Here is a 24,736-nt window from a genome sequence, read left to right on the forward strand (position 1 = left end):
CATGTTTCTTTTATTCAAAATATGTATGTTATCATAAATTTTAACTTTAATAATATAAAATTTTAATATTATTTATTATTAAGTAGGTATGAATAAGTCATTTTCAGATTTTTTTTTATGAAAGGATTTTTTTACATGCATGAGCTGAGTTTAAGATATTACTAAATCACTGTATTTATTTTTGTCATGCATGTTAGGAAACAATCCTTTATAGTACATGTAGAGTACTTTCATACTCATAGAAGTCGAGTTCAATTTTAGAGATTCGACCCAAAAACTTATTTGATCGTTGACCTAGCAACCGAATAAATATAATAGAATATAAATATAATAGAATCCTACTTGCATGAGCCTATATATAATAAAAATAGATATTACAAGTGTTAAATGCGAACTCAAAATGAGCCTACATATAATAATTAAGGTTAAAGACAATCAATCACGGAGTAGGATTACGGATCCAAGATCAAACTAGCAAAATGTAAGGCAAGTCTATATTAAATGCACATAGAACTCATACATAGATTTTATGTATCGATACTTAAGTCTTGAACTTGGGCCACAACATTGTTTTGAGAATTTTGAATACATCGAAACTCATTTTTCGTTTCAGACACTTTTAATTGCTTGCAAAATGATTCTAAATAGTTTTAATATGTTTCTAAACCTCCAAAATTGTTTTAAACTTAATTTTATGATTTTATAAAAATGATTTAAGGTTCGAAATTTTAAAGATTTTTAAGAATTTTGTTTCATGTGCTCTCTAGTAAACCGGGATGATGAAGTGTGTTACAACTGAACTTTTGTGTTTTTTGTAGTAATAAAAATTACCAATTTAGTACTTGTGTTTTCGTGTAAGAGGTGCTGGTTGTTTCTCGGCTTTTAACTAGCATGATTTTCTCCACTATTCTCAAACTTTTGGTTTGCTTAGAGAGTGGGCTCTAATTACACGAATCGAACACACAATAAAAACTTTTAGTTTTCATGTGGAGAAAATTAAATCTCTTTATAGGCTAGAAGCCTAACTCGAGTACTGCTGAAAAGTAAAATTTACTTTGAAATAAATCTCATTATAATCCAACAGAGTAACTACGCTTAAAGTGATGTGTATTTGGCTTAGCCCATAATCCCTATGGAAAAACGACAAAAGTTCTACTTGAATAAGAGGAGGCAAAATAATAATATTCTAATAGAAAATATTGTGCCCCACTGGGATTACACAAGGTAAGCGGTGATACCCCTACTCTCGGAACCCTAGGTGCTGCCCATCACATGTTTAATGAGCATATTGGAACCTTTTTGTGTATTATGTACAATTATACATGTTATCTGGTATTCAAACCAACTTATATAGTTTATCCAACCCGATAACAAAATTTTTATTCTAAAATATTATTTATTTAATTCATAAATTTAAATAATTTGTGCAATTAAATTATCTTCTTAACCCAATTCTAATTCCATTAAAGTTATGACAACTTTGTCGTACCAAAATCTATAAGTAAATAAATCTAATTATCTCATTCTGTAAAACTACGACGACTAATTAATTTAATTTTCACTTTGAACTTCAATTATTTAATTATAATCAATTAAATAATAATTCAAAGAAATTAAATTAATCACTAAGTCATCTCTAGTCTTATGTCAAAAAATGCATTTATTACGAATAATGATACATGCAATATATTTCTCTATTCGTCGTTTTCATTCATTCATCGTATTGGTTCAAATGCAATTTGGAAAGGATTGTGTTTAGTTAGTGGAGGGACTGATTGGATATATATAATTAGCTCTTAAATAATTTGTAATTAAGTTCCAACTCTTTGTCTATTAATAACAATATTATTTAGTCATGAAGTCAATCTACTAAAAGTACCATGACTGAACTCTCCACTACTATACACAATTATGAAAGCAACTTAATTTTTGTTTATCCAATGATTTTGTCATAAGTGTGCTACCCACATAGGATATTGTTAATCCTTTTGGATTAAATCTATTCACCCAATATGATCCTATTTTATCTTATGATAACCATTATATTTTCTTTCATGAAAAAGTCAATTACTAATAACTAGTTTTTAAATAATTTGTCTTAAACAAACAACCTGTGGTCACGTTACCTTTCCATCAACCATGCAATGTCAATGAGATGATATCATTTACTTTTTATTAGGCTATGATTTTTTTTTAAAGTAAAGTTACACCATAAGTCATATATCCAACATACCATCTTTTGACTCTATAATCAATTGAGCTTAGATTTTCAACATATTAAAGTATATGAGTTACATACGCATAGTTAGTTACTCACTCAAGATTGAGGTAAATCATACTATGAACATCACAATTGAATAAACCCATAAACGGATCTAGGATAGATTCAATTCGGGTCCTATTAGATGTATTGTCAGTCCAAACAATCACACTTTATGTCTCTATCTTCTAGGAATCATCCGTTTTGGCACCCAAGACAATGTATCCCCCCAGTTGGGCTTGATAGATAACATATTAGTCTCTTGAATCAATTTTCTCAATTTTGATTCTTCAAACTATGGTTGATTTAGATTACCTATTAATATAATATGTATTCTTGCATCATGATTAAATCGCATAATGTAACTTAATATTAGTTAAATGTTAGATAATCAATGAACCAATACTTTCTTGTATATTTTGATTTGTCTGAAAAAATCATTGAGGAAAAATACAAAAGATAATAATATGAATGATGAAATTTTATTAAACCAATCTATTCAAAAAATTAACAGAATATATGACAAAGTAACTATACTAAGGGCATTAGATCCTGATAGTTTTTCGCCCTCAAAACCCTATTTTTGTATTAGACATATCCAAATAACCTGATAATGATTCAAAATGATTTTAAAAATGTATTCAAAGCTTCTTAAATGTTAAAAATTGATTAAAAGGGTTTATAACGAGTGGAAAAATGATGTTTTAAAGAAAGAAATTGTGTAAAGTGATTAAAGTGTCAATATGACATCACTTATCCATGTCAATTGTGGGGATGGATAAGGGATGTTACATCATCGATGGCAGACTTCAATATTATTCCAAAGTTGGTTGCCTCCTTGTTGAAAAGATGAAGGCTAAAAATGTTTACATTCCATTTTCCATTCGAGGATGTGTCTATTATGTTAGAAGGTGTTGCTTTTAATAATTGACCTTCCAATGTGTAAATAGATTTTTTTCCACATCAACATCATACCATGGTACGACCAGGTGGAGTGTTCTGGTCAATTTTGTCTACCACGTCATCAACCGTTAATAATCAAACCAGTCAATATTGGTTTCTGTTAACGGAAGGAGCCAATTGATTTTTTTTAGAGGATCAAGGGCTCAATTAGGTGCAGTTTTTAATAATGACTCAACCCTACTAAGTATGATAGAACATGTTTATTGCTAGTATTGAATTGAATACATGTTAAGCATGTTTACTGCTAGTGTTGAATTGAATACATGTTAAGCATGAGTACTGCTAGTGTTGAATTGTTCTATTACAAAGCATGTCATATTGGATTGTATGGGGTGGGACGGTATGTACAATGGAAGAGTGGTAGTTTAATAATTTGCAAACAATGGTGGCTTGTCCACAAACCTAATGGCAATTTTTATCTGCAAATATGTGATTCACCCACAAACTAAGTGGCAATTTATCTAGAAATGGATTTATCTAAAAATACTATTGGTTTACCCAAAATTTTTACAAACAAAGTGGCAGTTTATCTACGATCAATGGTGGTTTATCCATAATCCGGTGTATAAGGTTGGATGAGTTCTGGGGGAGCTCATAGTGTGGTGTGTAGCGGAGTTGGGTAAGACCTTTTCTGATAAACTGAAATTGCATTGCCATTCATAAGCATGTGCATACAAAACTGTGAATTTTAAAATATTATAGTGATGTGTTAATATGAAAAACTAATACTATGAATTGTGAATTGCTATACGAATGTTATTATTCTAAGATTTGTTATTTTGTATGCTATGCTTATTGTTTCACACTGATTTTCTTGTGAATAAACACACACAGAGCTTCTTAATCTCACCTTTTTAATTTTCATCTTTACAGATAACCCACCAAGTTAGGACGCGGACACAACAACCGGAGGCTCGGCTTTGATTGTGTTTTTTTTCATTTAAAATATTTTAGATTCATTATTTACAATTTTTGTTATTCAGAGGCTATATTGTTTTATTTGAACTGTGGCATGGGACATAGGTTTTAGAGTTTATTTGGCATGCATGACTTTTACTTTGATTTTAGCATTGAACTTGTTTTAAATTGCATGAAATCTGGTTTTCATTAATAACTATGTTCAATATCATTTTTCAGATGTATTATTGAGTGAATAGTTTTTGAAATAATGTACATATAACTAGAAATCAATGTTTGCTAAAGAAACCCTAAAATCAATTGTTTTGGAAATAAAATTGTAACTTTTAGTAAAAAGAAGATAACGTGCTAAGTTTTTCTTCAAAAATAAACAAAATTTTTAAAATGACTGTTTCATAACATCGATAATCTTAATGGGTCATTTCGGTGGCCAATGTAATCTCCCGAATTTAGCCTTAACACTAGTCAAGTTAGGGAGGTTACAAATATACAAATTTGAAACTATATAAGAAAGTGAATACAAACGATATTTGCACTAAATTAATGATCATATTTAATAATAATGATTAAAAATAATTGTTTAAATTTAAATTTATTTTCAAAACAAATCCACAAAATGTTTTTTATCTGCACCAAACAAATCATAAACAAATAAAAACGGATTTAAGATTACTTGCTTCATATAGTGTAAACAACTTACAACAAATTTTGAAAAAATTAGTATCATAATATTATATTATCCCATCATCAATTGAAATAATTTCTCTCTCTCTGGTACCATTGTTGTTCAAATATGTTTCGCTATTGCCTCTATAACGTCCCAAAATTTCAGTGATATCGAAATAGTGATTTGAGATCACTAAATCCAACATGTGAGTTTAGATATTAGTAAGTAAAAGTTAAGTGTGGTTTTAGAAATGATTTCGAATTAGTGAAATTATGAATTAAAAGAAATTTGTAGATTAAATAAGATAAAAACGAGGTATCGAGACCTTGAATTCATAAAATGAGCCATAAATATTTTTATAAATATTTATGGAGTGTTAGTAAGTTAGTATTAAAGTTTCGTTAAGAAATTTTAAGGTTTCGGTAGTCAATTGGGTAAAAAGGACTAAATTAAATTAAGTGTAAAATTGTGAAATATGATTAAATAACTCTAGTAATAATTAAAGGAGGACTAAATAGGTAATTAAACACATATTATTGGGCTGGACGGCATGAGTGTGCAGGAAAAATAAAAATCAAGGGTGAACAAGGGGCAAAATTGGAAAAAGGGTAAAAATTAAATTGTAAAATATGATATATTAGGTAAAATTTAGAGTTTTCTTCATTTTTCTTCATCTTCTCCAGCAAAACACCATTGAAGGGTTCTTTTAAGCTGGTATTTCATATTTTATTACATGTAAGCTCAATTCTTGATTATTTCTTGTAATTTTTGTGATTTTGAGACTTTTACAACTAGGTCCTAACATCTAATTCATTAGTTTTTGCTTTTATGAATATTTTAGAAAGTTACCATGAGTAAGTTCTGAAATTTTTTGATGATTTATCATGGAATTAAGGTTTTAATTTCATTATATGATGATTTTATGAAGAGATTTGCATAGAAATTTATTTTAGGACCTAATTGTGAAAGTTGTTGGAATTAGAGTTTTGTGTTGAATCTTGGAATGTCAAAAGCTGTGAAGTAGTTTTTATAGTTTAGATAAAATGATATTTGAAAGGAATTAGTTTAATTTATGAATGAATTGAGCAGGGACTAAATTGTAAAAACTGAAAAGCTTGGGGTAATTGTGTAATTTTGAAAATTAAGGGCATAAATTGTGAAATAGAATGTAATGGAAATAGATGCTAATGAATTATGATTTGATAATTATAGATCAAGAAAACGAAGTGAATCGTGGAAAGGTGAAAATTCAAGAATAGTCCCTGAATTTCTACGACTTTTGCAAATTAGCCCAGGTAAGTTCATATGGCAAAGTTCAATGTTTGATACGAAATTATGATTTTTAAAGTATTTTATTGTAGATGAATATTATCAAATTGTATTAACTAATGAATAATGTGTCACTACAAGAACAAATTAGTTTGGAACAATGGTTTTGAGTACTTTCATTTTATAACCATAATGAATTGACGGAAAAGATGTGATATGTACTTCCGTATAAGACCATAGTTGGGCTATGGCATCGGTACAATGTGATAATGTGATTCCGTATAAGACCATAGTTGGGCTGGGCTATGGCATTGGTACAATGTGATAATGTGATTCCGTATAAGACCATATCTGGGATATGGCATCGGTATGATATATGATCCGTGAAAGACCATGGTAGGGCTATGGCTTCGGTGTGTGATGTGTGACAATGTGAAAGTCCATAGTTTACTATGACAATGTGATGATAAAGCACTCAATCCTATTATTGTTCCCTAATTTGACAATGGAAATAAATAAGAAATGGGCCCAAAAGAATTAAGTTCGTGAATTGCATCATGAAAATTATTCAAATGAGTTTATTAAAGAAGTTGTGATTTGCAGGATGAAATAGTTTAACTAATACATATATAATTGTGTACAATGTTCGGTAAGATTTGTGTTTTTATGCCTATGAGCTTACTAAGCTTCTATAAGCTTACTTGTGTATGTGATTTGTTTTGTAGATTGACTTATATACATATGGAGGATCGGATCTACATCAAGGGTCACATTATCCAAATTTACTCCGGTAGATTTTGTTAAACAAATTTTTGATTTATATGGCATGTATAGGATTTGATTTAGTAATGTAATTATATGATTAATTAAGTATGCAAACTATGTTGAATGTGATGTTTTGTGATTGGAAAATGAAATATACATGTTTTGGCTTGAAATAATTGATTGCTTGGATTCTATTAGTGTATAATTGTATTTAGGTACAATAAATGGATAAAAAGAATGTTATTTGATTAAGATATACAAGTAAATGTTTTGGGCATGAATAGGGCGTGTTTAGTATGTGAAAATAGCTTTAAAATGGTCAAAAATTATGTTCTCACATGGCCAAATCACATGGGCATGTGCCCAGGCAATGTGGAAAAGTCAAAATCTACCCATGGGCAGGCCACACTGGCATGTTCCAGGCCACACGGGCGTGTCCCAAGCCACGCTGGCATGTGCCCCTATCTTCAAGGAAATATTTCTAAAGTTGTCAGTTTAGTTCCGAATCACTTCTAAAACATATATAGGGCCCCGTAGGCCCATATTAAGGACTTTAAGATGAAATTTGATAAGAATTGATCTGAAATGTAAAGTTTATGACTCGGTTTTGTATAAATGTTAGTGTATAAGTCTGGTAATGCCTCGTAACCCTATTTCGGTGACGGCTTGGGGTTAGGGGGTGTTACAGCCTCTTCGAAGAACCATGGTTTTAATCTCCATTCTTTTTTATATAATTCTAACTTATCATTTTTAAAAATATCCCTTTCTTTTTCTTTTTTACGAGTAATTTTTCTTAGATGTTGAATGTTATTTAGAAAGTTAAAGTTAAATTTTAATTGGTATAAAACACAAATACTAATTAACTGATAATTAAGATGCTTAGAGTTCTATTTAATTAATAATCGTAACGGCCTGATAAATTTATCTCTGTTTCTGTAATTATTTGACACAAATGTGTATTTGCTTCAGTGGTTAAGTGTTTTGAGTGTGTGTAAGAGGTCTTGGGTTCAAGTCTCACCTTTGCCAAATTTTGTTATTTTTCTAATCTTAGCCTTACCCTTGCCAAATGGGCTTATGTAAAATTGTCTGTTAATGTGACAACCCGAATTAGGGCCTAATCAGAATAGTGGTTTCGTGACCACAAATCCGAGATAGAAATAATTGTTTTATAATTATTTTGGGGTTTATGATATGATTGCATGATTGTGTGAAAATTTCGTGATGAAATTCTATGCCTAAAGTGCTTAAATTGAAAGTAGGGACTAAATCGAATAAGTTGCAAAATTTGCATCCCAGAAGTTTTTAGTATGAAATTGTTTTGGAATATTAATTAGGAGGTCTTAAATAGCAATTTGACCAATTTTAAGTTCATGGACAAAATTAGGACATGGAAGGAATTTTGAAAGTTTAGTAAGGAGGGCATTTTGGTCATTTGGATATTAAATGAAATAAAATGGGAAAAATAACACAAAATTGGTCATCATCCTCCTTAGTTGCTGCCGAATTCTCCCTCTCTCCATAGCTAGGGTTTCTTCAATTTTCAAGCTCCATAGTAAGTGATTCCAAGCCCGCTTTTAATGTTCTTTACGTTTTGGAATCCGGAAGCTCGATTAAGCTTATGCTAGTAATAATTTAACCTAGGGTTCATATTTGGAAAAATACCCATAGGTGAAATTTGTGTATTTTGATGTTTTATGATAGAATATGAGGTTTTAAATTATGTTAAATAACTTGTGCTACTCGGTTTTAAGTGAAAGCGAGTAAAGCAGCATAATCGGTAAAATACCTATTGTTCATAACTATATGATAGAGTGAGAATTTGATGTGGTTGTAGAAGAGAAAATGTTCAGCATATCATAAAACATAAGAATAAGGGCTGAAATTAATTCCGAGCCTAGGGACAAAAATGTAATTTTGTAAAAGTTAGGGGCAAAATGTAATTTTTCCATGATGTGATTTTTGGATTGAAATAAATAGTATGAGTATTAAATGAGCTAAATGTGTTATTATAGATCAAGAAAGACGCGAATTGATCTCGAGCAGGGAAGGAAAAAGTTTTGGATTAAATTGCAAAATTTCCACATTTTGCACCAAGGTAAGTTTGTATGTAAATATTACAATAATTTTATGTACATTCTTATATTTCAGCCTATTATATGTATATACTAGCTGATGTTGAAGTATAAATCGACTATTGGAAGAATGGAAATAAATAATAGAGAGAGATCCGGTTGAACATTGGAAAATCGAATAAAATAGATGGAGTGTAGCTAGGTCACATGTATGATGCCGAGTGCACATCATGTGTACAAGAAAGCTACGAGACACCTGTAGTAGCTAGGTCACATGTGTGATACGAGATGTATCCCATGTAGACAAGAGAGCTACGTGAAAGATAAATGTAGCTAGGTCGCATGCGTGATTTCAAGTGAAGGACACCATGTAGACAAGAGAGCTACGTGAAAGATAAATGTAGCTGGGTCGCATGCGTGATTCCAAGTGACGGACACCATGTAGACAAGAGAGCTACGAGACAAATCGGCTAGGTCGCATGAGTGGTACTAAGTGTTCACCATGTGTACAAGAGAGCCGAACTAAACGAAGTATGATGGTGGGACTGTGTGCTGAAACCATTAAATATCGAGGATTGATCCGAATTGTTCAACGGGATGGTTTTGTGGTGATATTGTGGTTTGGACCTACACTTATGGTGAATGAAATGTGGTGAAAATGATTTGTGGCATATACATATATAAGATAAAATGAGGTTAGCATAAAGAATTTGTGAAAGAGTGAAATTAGCATTAAAACTGTTTTTAGATGGTAGCAGTGACGTGATTTTGAAAAATCACCAAAAATGGAAGGAATATAATTAGAGGTTGAATGAGATGTGAAATTAAAGTTTAATGAGTCTACTTTCATATAAAAGAAACAGAGCAAGCAAAGGAATTCTATATTTTGAGATATTTACAATTGTATGTGACTTGCTCAGGATGAATACGTGATCCCTGTTCCAACTTTGAAAAATCATTAAAAATTGTACAAAGCAAATTAAGAAATATAGTTTACATGCCTAAATTCCTTATTGAGACTATTTTTAAATGAAACAGACTTCAGGGTTGTTTGAATTGTGTACTGAGAGAAATTCAATTTGTAGTGAACAGAGGTCAGATCAGTCGAGCTGTGTAACAGGGGAAACTTTAACTAATAAACTGTACTAATCGGCTGAACCAAAAATTATAGAAAAAAAATTAGCAAAAGCTTTATGAGTCTAGATTCAGGGAAATTTTACGGATTTGAATTTTGAGTTTGGTAACTCGAGTTATGATTTATTTAGTGAATATGACGCAGCAGAGACAGCTTAATCAAAGTGGAATGAATAGTGAAGTTAAAGTAGATGTACTTGAATTGTTGTGTAAACATGTTAGATTTTTTTTTAGTATTTACATACTTACTTACTAAGCTATAAGCTTACTTTGTTTCTCTCTTTTGTCTTATAGTGTTCTCCGGCTTGCTCAGGAGTTAAGGATCGTGAAGATCTATCCGCACTATCCTACTTTAGGGTATTTGAACTAAACGTTTTGAATTATGGCATGTATAGTAGTCTTAATTATTTTGTTACGTGTCATATTTGTCTAGGTTTAAAATATTAGTTACAGTACTCGACCAGCTAATTTGTACAAGCCATTAAAGTTGGCTAATATTGTTCAAGACATATTTATATTTCGATTATGTTTAATGGTAGGTATTATGTTCTGGTAATACCTTGTATCCTGTTCCGGCGACGGTAACGGGTAAGGGGTGTTACAGTTAATCTCTATTAAAATGAGTTTGTTAGTTTAAGTGGTAAAGGGGTCTATTGTGTTGGAGGTCTTGTGTTCAAATCCTTGTGTGAGTGTGGGTATTATTTTTGCTCGAGTGTTTGACAAAATTTCGGTTGAGTTAAAATTCTGAGGGATTTATGAGCAATAGGGATTGTGGGAGAAAAATAAGTGATTTTTTGTGGCATATCTTTTATTATTTTCTTTTGTTTTCAAATTTTATTGAGTTTTTCCCTTTCTTCCAAAATTGTCGTCAGTTTCTGCCCCTCTTCAACTTTTCTGCCAATTTCTTTTGTTCCTCCTATGTCTGGCGTAATCCTCAGTTTTCTGTTCCTTTTTATTTTCTTGGTTCGTTATTGCTGTTATTCGCGCGAGTTCGGTAAGCCTCTCAATTTTATTTCGTTGTAATAGCGTAACGGTTGTTGTAAGAAATCTGAACTCTGTGATCAGTTGTGTAGGTGAAGGCGGTGAATCTGTAGTTAATGTTTCGACGGTGTAATTTTTGCGTGTAGTCATTTTGCAGTGGTAAATATGAAATGTTGCTTGATTTAGTTCTGGTTGTGCTCGTTAATCATTGCTAATAGGGCATTGGGATTCTATTTCTAGGTTCTGGTGGTCTCGGGGCTGTTTTCGCATCGAATCGGTACTAAGTATATACCTCTTACGCATGAAAATCGAGTTTCGACGAAAGCCAAAAGTGCAATCTGTCGACACCACATGGGCGTGTGGTCGCCCGTGTGGTTGGCCGTGTGTAAGAAACGACCGTGTGGTTGACGAAGGCATGGCCGTGCATAAGACACGACCATGTGGTGGTGTGAGTGTGGCTGTGTGAGCCACACGGACGTGTAGATTCTGGGCCAGACCATGTGGGCTACACAGGTAAGGCAAATCTGGGCGTGTGGGCCACATAAATGTTTGGGCCCACACGGGCATGTGGGCCCATAATTCTGAAATTTTCCCTAGAGTCGCATGAGTCATTTCGATCAACTGTGGGCTACCGTAGGGTCGATAAGAGCTAACCTAACCCTAGATTATGTGATCTGATATTATGATAGTATGCTCTGAGTAGGACATCTTTATGCTTATCTGACTATTTTGTTATATGTATATCTGATTTCTATACACAAGCATGATAAGCATGTTACATCTGTATTTGTATTCTATATCTGCTTTGGGGCGGGGATTGTATATATAGATGAAATGTTCTGAAAGGCAACCTTCGCCTATAGTCTAGCAGCTTGCTGCACTTTATTTGATATGTGTCATAATGGCACGATATGGTGTGTAGGGATGTGTAGGTGTTTTTAACCCCACATGGTGTAATGGGATGGTCGGAGTTGGTGTGTAGAGGATGGGGGTAGGATCCTGTATATATATTTTGATATCTGTGTCTGAAAAAGGACTTAAGTCCGTATCTGTGTTTGACTGGTTATGAGACCACTATATGTATTGCATGTCTATTTCTGTTGGGTTACACACTAAGTTTACGTAAACTCACTTCTGTTCGTCTATTCTGTTTAGGTAATCCACAGACTCAGGCGGATCAGGCAGCGGAGACTCAGCGATGACCACTCGACCTAGTACTGAATATACTTAGTAATTTGTGGCTTTTATTTATAATTTCGGGATTTGATTAAGAGTTTGTAATTTTTGGGACTCTTTAGACTGTATGGTTTTTAACTGTTGGTTTGGTTTCTTTTACATGGTTTGAAAAAATGTTTTATGAAAATGACAATTTTACGCAAACAAAAGTTTTTCGAAAAATACGAACTGAATTTTTTAAATATAACGGTTTTGATAAACTTCCGCTGTAAATCATGTTTTGGCAAATTAACTAATTTAATAAACATTTCTAACAAATGTGTATAAGAGAATATGTGTTGAAAAGCTTAAGTGATTTTATTGAATCGTCTTCGTTTTTAAAACCCTTCTTAGTGACATCTCCGAATTCGGTCATAATGTCTAGGCCGGATTTGAGTTGTTACAATAACTCTATTTTACATTAATAAAATGAACACTACTTTTTTTAAAAGTAATGTCAAAATTAAATCACAATTATTTTTATTAATAATTGTAAATAAAATTATAATTATAATTATAACAAATTTTTCTTAGAGTTCTATTAATTAATTATTTTAAAATTAGAAAAACTTTGTTTATATAAAAATTTAAAATTAATAATTGTAAATTATATTTATATTATTTTAAAATATATAATTATCAGTTTTTTATAAAATTATAATTATTTTTAAATATGTAATTATCATAAATTTTATTCTAAGTAAGCTTTTTAACTAATAATTCTAAATTAAATATTATAATTATTTTTAAATATCAATTTAGTAATATGATGAAAGAAAACGATATTCTCTTCAGTTCAAAATTTTTTGTAACTCGTGCTCTTATATATATTATAAATTATAGATTCTTATATATTTTTATAATGTTTTTAATTTTGTAATTTGGTAATATAAAATATATTTGTAATAAAATATAAACAAAAACCAATGGTTAAATGGTCAATAAGCCCAAACATCCAAATCCATAAAAATGGGCTTTTCGTAATGAACATGGCTAAATCACTTGCCAATCAAAAATTAAACAAGTCCAATCAACAAATAACTTTATGGGTCTTAGGACACGCCTTCAAATACTAGGCAAAAATGGATAAAAGTATTATGAAATTTTTGTACTAGAAGTTATATTACATTTTATCTATTCAACTTAAAAAAGTCATTAGTCTTTGAATGTTAAATTAAAGAGAAAATTGGTCATTTATGTTAAAAAAAACTATTCATTTGTACTGTTAAAATTTATTGTGGCTGATGGAATAATCAGACAATGACATGCGGTGTACCATGTGTACCTTATGCTGATGTAAAAAGACTTGTTTTTAATAATAGAAATTGATAAATTTTTTTTACTAATTCTTTGATCTAACGTAAAAGCACTAATTATTTATTCATTTTTTGAGTAAATGATCAAAATACAATCTGACTCTTAATATAAAAAATTTCCATGACACTTTTTACCGTGAAAATGAACTTAAAAAATAGAATGCATTTATTTGGACCCGAACTATTTTATTTTATCTACACATACCCCATGACAAAGTTGGAAGACATTACAGGCAAGTATTTCATGCAAGAACATGTCACCATGCTAAACATCCAATATAAAATCAATAGATATTAAACAAAAATAATTAACTTTATTATAAAATCTCTCAAATATGAGAACGTAAATATCTTGTTGAACTTAAAATAATTGTGGGACAAGTAGCAATCACCAGCAAAAAAATGAAGAAAAATACAAGGTAAAGTCTTAAAGCAAAAGTTTTCCATTCCTAGAAAAAAGGATAACTAATTGATAACCTAAATTGCCTTTATGTGTGTATATGTATGTATATATATAAAATATGAAAGTATGCATAGATTGGGATATTTTCCAAAATGGACATCTACCCGACTGAATTCTACGTATACCTGAAGGATTGTTCCCTCTATACTCAATGCCTAACTTCATAAATGAAAAAATATCTGCTAACTCACCCTCGCATGCTCAATATCTAACGTTTTGATAGTATCAACCTCTAACTACATTTCCCTTTATGAACACTGAAGTGTTTGGAAATATATTTTTACCATTCTTGACCTACTTAAACCATGGTAAATAATGGTTTGGCTGATAGAATAACCAATTAGTTGCACGTGGATGAAATTTTTAACGATAGAAATTGATGAAATTTTTAACGGAAGGACTAGTTTCCTCTTTGATCTAGCGTACAAGGACTAATTTGCCCATTTTTAGTAGAAGGGATAAAATGCAATCCAAGTCCTAATACAAGGGTAAATTAGTTCTTGTATGTTAGATTAAAGAGCAAACTAGACATTTTGATAAAAAAATTCATCCAGTTCTACCAATAAAAACTGGTCACTATACATCAGAACGAGGTAACTGTCTTGTTATTCTGTCAGTCGACATGCCAGTTTTTAACAGTAGAAATAGATGAAATTTTTAACAAAAAAGACTAATAATCTGACATACATTGACTAATTTATCCAAAATACAATCTGGGAATTCCATGATACTTTGTCTTGTATTAATATATATCTTGTAGGATATTGTTGTATGCAAATGAAGTCATGGAACGTTAAGATTCAAATTTCATAATCAAAGAGGAATTGTATAAGCTTATTGAATTAAACTATAAAACAATGTTGCTTCCAGTTTTTATTATAATTTCTCACCACAATAGAGAATACAATTTGTAAGGAATTTTCATTACAATTTTTTGTTTTCAAACATAGTGGGGTTTATACAAGAAAAGCATTGAGTATTTCAGTTTTAAGTTAGAAAATTTTAACTCAAACAACCTTTTAGTTCAAACCCAAGTTAGATTAAGCTTTTTAATTGCCTTTTAAGTACATCACTAACACATACTTTCCCATCATTAACAACCAGCAGATTAGACCACATTAGGAAATATTCCATTAGTGATTAGATATGTGGGCCTTTCAACTTAATTACAAAGTAATCTAATTATCATACAAGATTAGACTTCCACATCTATGAAATAATATTCCATGGATTTTATTTTCCCTCAGCTTCACAAGATAATGTTGCTGAATTGTTTGGTGTAAAAACCCCATCAATATATCTATACAGAAATTAGATAAATAAAACAAGAAAATTTGGAATTTAAATCACTTAATTTGCTAAGATTAAAAGCAAATTTACAGCTGAAAAACAAGTTAATTTCAATCCTATCAATTTGTTACCATAGGTTAATTTATCATTTAGTTATTAATTTTGGTAAAAGGGTTCTCCTATTAGGAGTTAGATTGTATTTTACCCTTCTACTTTAAAAAATGGACAAATTAGTCCTCGTACATTAGATCAAAAAGTAAATCGGTCATTCTGTTAAAATTTTCATCTATTTTTGTTGTTAAAAATCGATCCCTATACGACATGGGGTGCACGTGACACTTCACATGTCACTGTCTAGTTATTCCAACAACCTCCCCAGTTTTTAATCGTATAAATGGTTGAAATTTTTAATAGGAACGACCAATTTTCTCTTTATTTTAATGTATAGAGACTAGTTTGTCTTTTTTTAGTAGAGAGAAAAAAATATAATCTGACTCTTAATATAGGGATTTCTATAATGCTTTCGCCATTAATTTCTAATTAAGAATCATGCTACAATCACTCTAAAAGTAGTGAATTTTTCATGAGCAGATCATGAAAACTCTTATTGTAGTTAGCCAAAATCATTATCTAAGTATTGAGCTAATTTATGATCCACTAAAACATAATCTAAAATTTCCAAGCAAAGGTCAACCATTGATCATCAATCATGGAAGAAAACACCCATTAATTTCTTCATAAAACCAAACATGAATACAAATACTTTTGATCTTTTAATATAATAGAAAAACAAGCTATGAAAGAAACCCATTCTTTCAAGAAACATATATATATATAAGCAGAATGCAAATATATAGGTAGATTACATGATTAAAGCCTTCCATTTATACAAACATGAGAAGTGATTTTATTTAATAAAGCTACATATATATTATGCTCCATTGAAAGGAGGAGGTGATGAACAGTCACAAGCTACCTCAGTTTCAACTTCCCTTCTATGGAAATTCCTATGGCAGCCGCAAGCAGCACAAGTAAGGGCTGCAGTTGTTCCTTCTTCACCGCTGGCCATGAATTCCCGGCACCCATCAACAGCATAACCTCCGACCCCAGCGGCATGGTTCTTTTGGCACTCTGCATATCTCACACTTCTACTTGTCAACGATGAATTGGTGCTGCTGCTTCTTGGTGGCTCCTCCCTTCTCAGTACCACTTGTCGCTTCCTCATTTTCGTCGATCGATTCCCAAATCGTACTGAAAACCAATAATCAAATTTCGATCAATGATCAAACACAAAAAGAAAAACGCATAAAAAGGTCATAAAAAGGGAAGTAAAAAAAATGAGAGAAATTTCAGAATACTATACTAAGAGAAGGAGAACCTTTTAGTCTCATGTATTGGCCATAGCCCTAACCCTAAATTACATATTTATAGCATAGCTTCTTACTTGAGAATGGGTATTTCTGATTTGTTCTTATTTAATTTCTCAATAGTAAACCCTAGACTGGTCGTTGTGAAATGATTCTCTAAACTGCCTTAACAACACATTAGAGTTTAGTGTTATATATATATATATATTAAAGCTATTGCCATTAAGCTAAGGCAAACCCTAAAATGATGATAAAAACTTTTTACTTTTTTATTTTATTCAAAACAGTGATTGGTTTTAAAGGGAAAATGAATAGCTAAGCTTTAGCTTTTTTATTTTATTTTATCTTTTCTTAACTTAATTTATACGGTCTCACTAGGAATGACGGAATTCATGTGATGAATTTTAAACCGATTCACTTTTAATGAAGTGGTCATGGTAATTGCTTGTCCTAGCTATCATCTTGTTTCACTATACGAAATATCATTTTATTCTTATATATAAATTATTAAATGGGTAAAAATATAATAATATATTATAAAAAATCTATATGTTTTACGTTGAAATATTTAGTTAACTTTCAAAAGATTGAAAATATTAAAGATAAATAGTAAAAATTAAATTGAAGCAAAATGAGAGGGACTGGGATGGATGCATTCAACATTCATTGACAGTAATTTTTAAAATTATATATCCATAATAAAGCGAGGTGAGTGATGAAATAAAGCATATCAACAATGGAACCATAGTGAATTTAGCAACATCTCCCTACCTTGTTCCATTGCCATGATCCCAAGTGTGGCCCAGATGTCAAAAGGCTTTGCTTTAGTGCTTTGATACAATGCCAACATCAAATTGTCTTTAGTTTGACCTAAAAACGTGACTTATCTTCTCAAATCTTGCTTTGTAACCTTTGCCAAACCTATACGGGAAAAAAACCCAACTTCTTGCTTGCTTAATTTGCATGTAAAAGGATTTTGAACATATATACACGAAAACACTAAATGACCCTTTGTTTTTTTCCATTAAATTGAAAATATCAAAGAGTTTTACATTTCAAATCTGTTTGAAGTTCAAAGTAATGCTATTTTGAGTTAATGCATGGAAGCTTCTGAAATGAAGTACTAAATCTTGAATTTTCATGTGAATGTAGTATGATAATTCTTAGTATTTATTTTTTGATATAATGTCTAAAATTACTTGTAGCCTCTCAGAGGATAATGTGTTTCATCGTACTCGAACCCACGTTCTTTTATACTGACATCAACATAGATTCAATCTGCTTTTAATTAATTTTTTAAAGTACTAATCTCAAATATACATTTATAGTACAAGGTCCGTACATGGAATTGAAATGTATTTAGGTTTGTGCAGCTATCAAATCATATGGATAAAATAAGTGACGCCCAAAGGTTTCTTTCATTAGACTAAAATTTGAAGGTGGAAGCACATGGTTTTTACGCTAACATTTTCATGTGTCTTCAATGTTATTTACCAAACTTCATATCTTTTTTTGTACTGTGAAGAGGCTTTTCAAGATATTTTCCTTATCTTTAGGAGACTTTTAATGTTATTTACCAAACTTAATATCATGTATAGTTCGCAGAGGTTTGAAGATATTTTTCTTTCTTTGAGGTTATTGGGATAATTTTCTACTAGGAAAATGGTGAGACAAAGTGTTTGCTTTGCTCCATCTATGTAATTCTTCATGTAAATAAAACGGCACAGCTCTTTAGATATTTTTATATAAATTGATGTTATCAAACTTTTTGTGATTTATTAGTTACTAATTTAATGAGAATGACTAAATATTGAATGTTAATGTATTTATTTTCTAGTCACAAGTCGAGTAGTTATTTGATATATAGTTTATGAAGTTTTTAGACTTTACGAGCGAGTTAAAGATTGACAAGTGTCTCTTTTATTTATAGATATATTTTAAAATATATCTTATACGGCACTTGTCACATCCTTAACTCGCTTGTGGAGTCTAAAAAACTCTATAGGCCATGTATTATATAGTTTTCCTTATTTAAAGGGTAATTATTTGATACATTGCCTTGTGGAGTTTCCACAAGTGGGTTAAAGATGTAACAAGTGTTCCTTTTATTTATATATTAATTTTTATTTACTTTTTTAGTATGTCCTATAGAACACATGTCACACTCTTAATTCACTTGGGTAGTCCAAAAAACTCTATAGATTGTATATGAGATTGTTTTCCTTATTGAAAAAGTAATTATTCTATACACGATCAAAAAAACTTTTAGGCTCTACAAATAAAATTAGAAAAGTAACACGTGTCATATTTTTATATAATTAAAATGATTTAACTATATCCTACATTCACATGCAACTATTTTAACCCTATTAATGAAATATAAAAATTATATGCGAAATAACTTTCCATAACTTTAATCATAATAAAAGTACAATTTAGCATATATACAAAGTGTAATTTCAACTAATTTAGTATGTGTTCTTTGGTTGTTAGTTACAAACTATATAGTGAGAATAATTTGTTTATAATAATTATGTACTAAAATAAGTTTTTACATAAACAAGTAAGTGCTTTCAATCTTGTACACAAAATTGTCAATAACAAGCCTTCTCTTAAATAAATATATAATAACTTGCAAAATTATAATTAATCTGAATCTTTTATCTCCTTGAATTTAACTATGTAAAGTCTTTAATGTGAAATAAAATTAGCAGAGATAGTCTCAATGTAATCTTCTTTGTAAAATAAGTCTCTTCAATTAAGGAATCTCGATCACTTTAAAAGTCTTAAAAATATCCTTGACTTGATTTTCTCCATGTTTTGACTTGAGGAAAGTGCTACTAAAAACCTTCAATTATGTGTTAAAAATTCCAAGTATTTTGGATAAAAAAAGCTAAGAAAATATGACAAGTTACATTCCCTTTAAAATGCAAGCTAAATTACAACTGAATTAATTGCATATGGACAATGTAACTAACACTAACAATTTTCCCTTTCAACATTTTGTTTATAAAACAATACAACTCATCCAAGTAAGCTAAAATGATCTTCAACATAACACTCCCCCTTAATCTAATAAATCAACTATGTAAAAAAACTACGAAATCAATTCTTAATGCAAATGAATAAAGAAGCATTAACAAAAAAAAAAAAACATAGTAACATAGCAAAAGTCAAAATAACTTAAATACATGCCAATAAAATCTAACAAAAAAAAAAGTAAAAGTATCACATTATCAAAAAAAAAAAAAATCTTCATATTCCCTTTAACTTCATTACTCAACTCATTCTCTCCCTTTCTATTTAAAAGCTTCGTTTGGAACTTTAAATGCTATAGTTATTTGTTAATATATGACAGATCTAATGGGATTTTATGCCTTAATGTAGTTATTTCATCATTCATGCTTGTAAGTTTTCAAATAGATTGGTTAATAAAATATCATAGTTAGATTATTATCTTTCGTTAGATTATTATCTTTCGTATGTTATCATTACTGGTTTTTGCACGGAAAGTAAAATGAACAAAACAAAAATTGACTTATTGATTACCTAAGGCTTAACTAATATTAAGTTGCATCATAGAGTCAGATTATGATGCGAGTAGACAACTTATATTAGTAGATAATCTAAATTGTTCGTAGTCTAAAGAATCAAAATGAGCAACTGAGTCAAGAGGCTATTATGTTGTCTATCAAGTCCAATTGGGGAGATACCTTGCATTGGGTATCAGAGTAGATAATTCCCATAAAGATAGAGACGTAAGAGTTATGTCAGAATTGGCAATGCATCAGACATGACCCAAGTTGAATTAATCCTAAATCTGTTTATAGATAAATTCACTTATGAAGTTCATAGTATGCATACCTCAATCCTAAGTGACTGATTATGTGCATGTAATTCATATACTTTGAATATTAAAAGCCTGAGCTTAGTCGATGTTAGAGCCAAAAGTTGGTATGTTGGGTATATGTCTAATGTATGACATGGCTTCATATACAATACTGGAGTTCATAACTCCACTAAAGAGTAAATAATATCTTCTTATTGGCATTGCATGAATTATGAAAACTGAACGTTGTCACGAGTCATTTGTCAGGGATGAATAATTATTATTACTATTTGTTAGTAATATTTTTTTATTGTGGAAGATGCATTTGTGACTATTAAATAAAATAATATCATATTGGGTGAATAGATTTAAAGAAAAGAGATTAAGAATATCCTATGAGGACAATACATTTATGACAATGTTATTGGATAAAGCATAAAATTAATTTGCTTTATAATAGTATATAATAAGGAGATTAGTCATGGTTTTAGTAGATTGACTCCATAACTATATAATGTTGTAATTAATAGATGAAAAGTTAGAACTTAATTATAAATTATTTAATCTCTAATCATATATATTCAATTGATCCTCCGTTAGCTCAACACAACCTCAGATAGATTATAATTAGAATCGATACAATGAATAAATGAAAAGGATAAATAGATTACATGCATTACTATCCACAATAAATGCAATTTCTTGAATGAAACAAGAGATGACTTAGAAAATAATTTAATTTCTTTGAATTATTATTTAATTCATTATAACTAAATAATTGAATTCAAAATGAAAATTAAATTAATTAGTCATCGTAGTTTTATTGAATGAGACTATTAAATTTATTTACTCATAGATTTTAATATGCTAAAGTTGTCATGACTTTTAAGGAAATTAAAATCTGTTTGAAAAATAGTTTAATTAAATAAAATAAAATTTTGATAATATAAAATTGATTATTGGGTTAGATAATTATATGAGCTTGTCTTTAATTAAAAACTAGACCGCACATAATTGCATCAAATGCAAAAAAGGCCTAATTAACCCATCTAACTAGGGGTGAGTAGCACACTAGTATTCCTAGTGTGGGTGTATTGCCCACCACACGTAAGTCCTACTAAGATTATAGTTTTCTTTTAAAATATTATTTACTCTCTTCCTATTCAAGTAGAACTCTTGTATTTTTCTCTATGTAAAGGGACTATAGAAAGCCAAACAACATAATTGATAGATACGTGGTTACTTTGTTAAAATTTAGGGAAATTTATTAGTTACAAATAAATTCTAAATTTTGTGAGCAATTTAGTTTTTCGATTTTAGTTATTATAGAGAGAATTAATTTTTCCCACTGGAAAGTGGTTTTCATATTGCAATCAGTTTAGGATTACGAGCCCACTCTTTTAGCAACTATGAGTATGAGAATAACGGAGGAGATCGTTTGGTGGAAAATAAGGAAATCAACTAATCTTGCTAGAACAAAAAAAAATATTAAAGTTGGTAAAATTTATTACCATAGACAACATAATAAATGTTTGATTTCATGAAATATTTTGAATTTCCATTGTGGAACAAAACTCGTTTTTGTAACTAATTTTTCCAACAAGGTCCTCATCAAGATGCTCCAAAAGTTTAGCCTTATCAACACTAAACAACCCACTAGATGTCAGTCTAGTTGCAACTAAGGCAACAATTGGTTCAGGATCTTCATCATTCCTATACTCAGCTCCTAAATATGCATTAGCAATAATATGTTTACCCCTCTTCCACTTATAGTAATACTTCAATTCTAGTACCTAAGGCTTAGTAACATCCTATTTTGATACAACACATTTCTTTTGATTAAGCATAATTTGATATATGAATGAAGGGAAAGGCAATGCATGTTCAATATTTTTGGTATCTACATGTTTAACGATTTAGTTGAAGATTACTTGACCAAGATCGAAAGTGATGAATGAAACTACCTTATATAGTATTGTCATTTTGTTAACTATCATGCTTTTCTTTTTAAGGAGCCAATTTCTAGTAGAAATGGCTTGCAAAGCTGCATATTTGGGCTCAAGCTCTCTAGTAGAATCATTGAAAGTCTCTTATACTATGCCTTTGAGAGTGTTTCAAACCATGGAGTACATTAATGAGTTTATAGACATAGTTTGGATGCTTCGGGCTTTCAAAACCTTTAGGCTATTCCACATACACCTCTTCATTGATAAACTCATTCAAGAATTTTTTACATCCATATGGAAAACGATGATATCTAGGTAAGTTACAATTACCAATAGGAGTTTGATTACCTCTAGCCTTACCACAAGTACGAATGTTTGATCAAAATCAATGTCTTCCACCTAAATATAACCCTAAGCCACTAATATTGCCTTTTTTGTGATGTTTCCAAGCTCATTCTTCTTGTTCTTAAAGATCTACTTTGTTCCAATTACATCACCATCAACTAGTCTTCGAACAAGTTATCATACACAACTTCTTTCAAATTGATTCAGCTATCCTCACATGGATTTGATATAATTTTCATCTTTAAGAACCTATTCAATCTTTTTATGCTATGTAGAGGAATTGTAATATGTTAATCTAACTATATATAGATAGTTAGACATTAACTTACCTTTGGTCCTAACTTTTCATTCAATATCACTAATAACATCATTTAATGAGTGATTCTTCATTAACCTTGATGATGGTTGAGGTTTAGAAATATCATTCATCTATTAGTTATCAATGTCTTGAGGCTCAACTGAATATTCAGTCACTAATGACTCAGGAACTGGTTCAATTGCAATGTTAGTTGCAAATTCTTCTACATCAAACTTTACAAGTTCTTCATTTTCGTATTCATTGGGTAAATAGCTGGCTAGTTCATCTTTAACAACATCAAATGGCTCTATAACAATTTTTGTGCACTTGTGGAACACCATATAAGCTTTATTATATGAGAAGTATCTAAAATAAAACCCTCTTCACTACTTGCATCAATTTTTCCTTGATAATTTTTGTCTTTAAGAATATAACATGTAATTCCAAAAGCATGGAAGTAGCTCATTTTTGGTTTCTTTCCTCTCCATATCTCATATAAGGTCATTTTAGTTTTTGGCCTCAGCTGCACCCTAATAAACATATAAATAATTATGTTAGCAACCTCTGCCTAAAACTTAAGTGAAATTCCTTTGGCATTGAACATTACTCTTGCCATATACTTGATCATATGATTTTTTTTTCTTTTGATAACATTGTTATTCTAGAGAGCCTTTAGTGTTGAAAAATCATGTTGAGTTCCTTTGTTGAAATTAAAGAATTCTTCATTCTTAAATTTCATAAAGGCTCAAATGTCTCTGACTTCTCCCTCAGAAGCCTTACCCAAGTGAATCTTGAGTAATTATCTATATGTACTAAAAAACACCTTTTACTGCATAAGCTTTTTGTTTCTATAAGTCCAATCAGATCCATGTGTAATAACTTAATAGAGCCAAATGTTTAAATCAGTTGCAATAAGAGATTTACCCTCTCGTTGTTGATTGCCCTCCATACAATCTCTATCACTAGCTTATCTGATTTTCTAATTGCCTTGCACTTTTTTTGTGAAATTAACCAACATACCCCAATTAACCTTTGCCTAATACTTATCAGGTTGGATTTTAATACTTCAACAAGGAATACATTTTGTAGTTGAGATATAAATTCAATATTAAGAAATCACTTTCCAAGAATCTTTCTTTTTTTCCCATCACTTAAGTTTACCCTACTTCTATGGTTCTCCTAAAAGCCTTTGAGGCAGTATGTATTTCTAGTCATGTACCAAGAGCATCGACTAACAAGCTACCAAACATGATTAGTGCAAACCTTCAATGATTGATGTGCAACAATGAGACACTTCTAATCTTTCCTTCTGTAGATAAGTTTCTATTTCTGCTTCTGCCTTCTATCAATTGTAGCTAGAGATGAAACTAGATACTTTCTTCTTATATCTTCCAGTAGCATGTAACAATAAGGCTTGACATGATGTGAGGCACCACAGTAGTGACTCGCAATTCTATGTTTATGATTGTGTAGCCTCTCAATATGAATTATTTTAAGCTTTTTGGAACACTCAGCTGGGAGAAAAACTCATTTGCCATTGGAAAAAAATAATTGGTAGCACAGTTATGTCTCTTTTATCCATATAACTCAATCCATCTCTACTAGGGTCTTTTCTACTTATTGCAAAGATCTCATCTA

General features: G+C 30.4%; 1 protein-coding gene across 4 annotated transcripts; it reads right to left on the reverse strand.

Moving 5' to 3' along the window:
* Nucleotides 1-16,123: 16,123 nt before the first annotated feature.
* Nucleotides 16,124-16,901, reverse strand: LOC108481864 (mini zinc finger protein 2). 4 transcript variants are annotated; one of them, XM_017784945.2, is made up of 2 exons: nt 16,758-16,901; nt 16,124-16,564 (listed from the first exon to the last, which is right to left on the reverse strand). In XM_017784945.2, the coding sequence occupies exon 2, from the start codon at nt 16,536-16,538 to the stop codon at nt 16,245-16,247; it is 294 nt and encodes a 97-aa protein (XP_017640434.1). In that variant the 5' UTR covers nt 16,539-16,564; nt 16,758-16,901; the 3' UTR covers nt 16,124-16,244. The 4 variants fall into 4 exon arrangements, with proteins under 4 accessions (XP_017640434.1, XP_017640426.1, XP_017640425.1 ...); XM_017784937.2 differs by having other exon boundaries at nt 16,692-16,885; XM_017784936.2 differs by having other exon boundaries at nt 16,677-16,885.
* Nucleotides 16,902-24,736: the final 7,835 nt, after the last annotated feature.

This window comes from Gossypium arboreum, chromosome 7 (assembly GCF_025698485.1).
Source record: "Gossypium arboreum isolate Shixiya-1 chromosome 7, ASM2569848v2, whole genome shotgun sequence".
NCBI lineage: Eukaryota > Viridiplantae > Streptophyta > Magnoliopsida > Malvales > Malvaceae > Gossypium > Gossypium arboreum.